Raw genomic sequence first — 4,474 nt, 5'->3', positions numbered from 1 at the left:
GCCGCCATTTTAAGCAGCCCCTCTCCGGAGGCCTTTCACACACCACTCATCGTCCCTCTGCCGCCGCCGCCGCCGCTAGCCCCTGCCGCTCACAAGACACAGGTAAGCAGCCACTGGGGCTCGTGGTGCTCTTGCATCACCCCCCCCCCCAAAAAATAGTCCGGTCCCGCACAAGGTCTGAGGGATAGTGGGCCGGCCCACACAGAATGATAACAATGAAAAGCCACTATGATCCAAAGTGTGTTTCCCTTTTTATTTTCTTTTAAATTTTGGCCAGCCAATAAATCCAAAGAGACAACAGCTGAATCTCTTTCTAAAAAAAGAAAATATTTGGGAAGTGCACCTGTTTGTGGCCTTTCTTGAGCTCCCTTTGTTCTAGCAAGATCACAGGTGAAGGCCGTCAGTCTTAAAAACATTTCCGGTGAACGACACCTGGGCCAAAGTCTTTGTAATCGTTGAGGGTGACCCACATTTGTCTGAAAGATGTCAAGCAAGTCAATATGGAGGCCCCGATCCACACGCAGTACTTCCTCTCTGGCGGGGCAATGATCCTTACCGATATCCCAATCGGCACTTGAAGCTGCATTTCCTTCAGGATACGCTCATCCAAGCCATAAAACAAGGTGGATCCGCCCGAGAGGAGAATGTTCCCATATAGATCTCTGCGGACGTCAATGTCGCATTTCATGATGCTGTTGAAAGCCATTTTGTGGACTCCGGGAGCATCGACACCAATGTTAGCTGGCGCGAAAAGGGCTTCAGGGGCTCGGAAGAGTTGGCTTCCGATCCTGATGATATTGCCATCTGGTAGTTTATACTCTCTGAGAAGGTATTCTGGCTTAGCTTTCATTTCTTGGATGGGATCTAAAGCCACGTAGCAGAGCTTCTCCTTGATGTCTTTCACGATTTCCCTTTCTGCTGTGCTGACGAAGGAAAGCCCGCTCTCCAGAAGGAGCCTCATGAAGTACTCAGTGATGTCCCGCCCAGCGACGTCCAACCTGGAGACAGCATGTGGCAAGCAGTAGCCTTCGTAGATGGGGACTGTGTGAGTGACACCATCGCCACTGTCTATGACTACCCCTGTGGTCCGTGCTGATGCATAGAGTGCCAAAGTAGCCTGGACAGCAACGTACATAGCAGGCACCTTGAAATTTTCAAACATGATCTCTGTCATTCTCTCCCGGTTCTGGAGAGGATTCAGTGGGGCTTCGGTCAAGAGCACTGGTCTGTCGCTGGATTTGATCCTCAGTTCACACTCGTAGACATGCCTCCATATCCTCTCCATGTCGTCCCAAGATGTCACGATGCCATGGTCAATGGGGTAATTCAGCGACAAGACGCCCCTTTTGCACTGAGCTTCTTCTCCAATGTAAAATTCCTTCTGGCCAGCACCAAGCATTGTGGCTTTGGCTTTGGAGCGGCCAACAATTGCTGTGATGACCACCCTTGGGGCACTGTCCCCAGCAATGCCAGCCTTGCATAATCCAGACCCATTGTCAAAGATCACAGCTGGGATGTCTAGAAGCTTGGGATCAGACATTCTTTGGACGGTTCTCTACGCAGCTGGCCTGGAGAAGCTGGTCTGGTGAGGCAGGGTGGGATTGGAGGCCAAACAGAATGTTCAAGAATGGAGGTTCTAGAATGGTGATGTCATATACAACTGCCACCCTGGTAGGCAAGGCTGTTGCTTTAGCCAAACTATACAAGGCGAAGCTGATCTAGCCATCCTGATGGATGTTTTCAGGTTACTAATTCCAACTCTTTTTTAAAAAAAACCTGGAATACCTGCATAGTGGAAGGATTATTTGACAATAGATGATATCTCAATAGAGGCTGTTCCTAGTAAGGTAAAGGTAAAGAGACCCCTGACCATTAGGTGCAGTCGCGGATGACTCTGGGGTTGCAGCGCTCATCTCGCTTTATTGGCTGAAGGAGCCGGCGTACAGCTTCTGGGTCATGTGGCCAGCATGACTAAGCCACTTCTGGCGAACCAGAGCAGCGCATGGAAACGCCATTTACCTTCCCACCAGAGCGGTACCTATTTATCTACTTGCACTTTGACATGTTTTCCAACTGCTTGGTTGGCAGGAGCAGGGACTGAGCAACGGGAGCTCACCCTGTTGCGGGGATTCGAACCGCCGACCTTCTGATCGGCAAGTCCTAGGCTCTGTGGTTTAACCCACAGCACCACCCGTGTCCCAGTAGGCTGTTCCTAACCATCTATAAAATCAGGATCATAGGTTAGTGGGGAATGTGGTCCAAGACAAACAGAAAATATGGGGTTGGTGCGTGATTGGGATTGCTTTGTACCAAATCAGACAAGCTTGTCTATCAAGGTCACTATTATCGACACTGACTTGGCAGAGGACTCAGAAAGGATCCTTTGCCAAGCCTATCTGGTGATGCCAGGGCATTGATGCCTGCATCAGTGGAGCCTCTCCAGGTTTTGGTTTGGACGTACTTGTGATGCAAGTGACTGTCTCTGACTCTGAACCTCATACAACGCAGTCCTACACAGTGCCACCGAGTTCAATGTTACAGGGAGCAAAGGGGGACTTCCTTCTGAGTAAGCATCCATGGGATCTAGCTGCCTGCCATTTGAGCTGTGGTGATTCTGGATAGTGTTGTTGTTTTGAGGTGGTGTTATGTTTTAAGACCCCTTGCCTTTTGGTTTTTTTAAAGAACAGTGGGAGAGAAGTTTCAGTAACAATAACAACATATATAATCTGAGTGCATTATAGAAAGCTATCGAGTTTGACTGAAATATACATCTCTCTCTCTCTCTCTCTCTCTCTCTCTCTCTCTCTGTGTGTGTGTGTGTGTGTGTGTGTGTATAGTCACCTGTGTGTGCGGTTAATGGGTAGAGAGACCTGCAGCAGTTGCATTTTAATTGCTTCTCCCGATAGCCTTAAGTTATGGCCAGCTTCAAAGCGAGGGTGGCTTCCATTAAATTTAATTACTCTCCCTTGCAGCCAGCATGGCAAAGGTGCCAGCACCTAATTAAAGGTGGTTATGAATCAGAAGCAGATCCGAGCTGAAAGATTCAAGATAAAGAGGCACTTCGAAACGTGAGCGGAGGACTTGTAGGTGCAAAGGGGGTTTTGTGTCGCAGGGAAAAAAAGAAAGAAAGAACCTTAGTATGGCAATAATGGGCACTGGAGCTCTTGTTGCCTCCAGGAATGTTATAGGTTTCCCCCCTCAAGAAATGTTTATTAGCCTTACTGGGGGGGGGTGAGGAATCTATTAGCTTTTCAGATGTTTCTCCCTAGGAAACCTCTCCACATTTGCTACAATATTTTGCTCTGAGCCAGGAATGGGGAGCCTGTGGCCCTCCAGATGTTTTGGGACTCCAGCTCCCATCATTCCTGACCATTGGCCATGCTGTCTGGGGCTGATGGGAGTTGGAGTCTAACAGCAGCTAGAGGACGATGGGTCCTCCATCCCTGCTTCAGGCAGAACTAAACAGCAACTCTGTGCAATGGGTACACTTAGCCTGGATAGCTCAGTTGCTTAGAGCGTGTTGCTGATAACGCCAAGGTTGCAGGTTCGATCCCTGGATGGGACACCTGTATATTCCTGCATTGCAGTGGATTGGATTAGATGATCCTCAGGGCTCCTTCCAACTTGACAATTGTATGATTCTGTGATTCAAGTTTTAGGATTGCATCCAAAGTTAGTCCTACTCCCTAGTGGACCGACTGAACTTAAAGGATATGACTAATGTAGCTTCATTAATTTCAGTGGGTCTACTCAGGGTAGGACTTAGAACCCTTAACCCCTTTACTTTATAACATAGATTTATTAATTGAGGTGCATTTTATAATATACGATCAAACTGCTAGGAATTGTGCCTTCTTTAACTCTTAGCCTCGATAAATCTTATATACTTTATTTGCTATTTTTATACAACTTTGCATGGTGCCGTTGTGCAGTGGCTGCTGGTTTTATTAATGTTAATATGTGATTGTATTGGAAATGCTTGCTATGGTTGATGGAAATGCTTTTAATGATTTGCAGTTTATTTTATAATGATTTAAAATGTTGTAATGTTTATATTATCAAAAACGATTTATTTGTCGTACTGGGTTATAACTTTTATTCTGAGTAGGCCCACTGAAATGAACAGATAAAAGTTAGCCAGTTCCATTAATTTCAGTGGGTCTACTCTGAGTAAGCCTAATCTTGGCGACCACTTATGTTTTGAAATGATCTGATACTGAGGTGTTATTGTATTGATGTAATGATTGGCTTTTTTGTGTTGTGAATTATATGGGTGTGGTTGGAGATGGAAGTGTGGGGCTCTTAAGGTCAAGATGAATAATATATCCATAAGGGTTTTTTGTCCTCAGAGAAGTGTTTTACATGAACCAGAGTGACAGCACATTGGGCAATGTGCAAAGTAGGAAGAACAAAGGAGGAGAAAACTCCCAGGTGCCAATATTCCAAGGCAACAGAAAAGACTTTTTATGCATGT

At 46.4% G+C, this 4,474-nt stretch overlaps 1 protein-coding gene across 1 annotated transcript; it reads right to left on the bottom strand.

Annotated features, from left to right (window-relative positions):
* Positions 1–239: 239 nt before the first annotated feature.
* LOC310682909 (actin-1-like) lies at positions 240–1,636 on the bottom strand. Its single transcript, XM_083452236.1, has one exon. It carries the CDS (start codon positions 1,538–1,540, stop codon positions 407–409), a length of 1,134 nt encoding a protein of 377 aa, XP_083308362.1. The 5' UTR covers positions 1,541–1,636; the 3' UTR covers positions 240–406.
* Positions 1,637–4,474: the final 2,838 nt, after the last annotated feature.

The sequence above is a fragment of the Podarcis tiliguerta genome, assembly GCF_965153285.1.
Source record: "Podarcis tiliguerta genome assembly, chromosome: 8".
In the NCBI taxonomy this organism is placed as follows: Eukaryota; Metazoa; Chordata; class Lepidosauria; order Squamata; family Lacertidae; genus Podarcis; species Podarcis tiliguerta.
The sequence above is the reverse complement of the archived record's forward strand: the minus strand, read 5'-3'. Positions and strand labels throughout refer to the sequence as shown.

Bases quoted from the DNA above. Each gene is read 5' to 3' on its own strand.
- LOC310682909 (XM_083452236.1), bottom strand. From the start codon at position 1,540: ATGTCTGATCCCAAGCTTCTAGACATCCCAGCTGTGATCTTTGACAAT.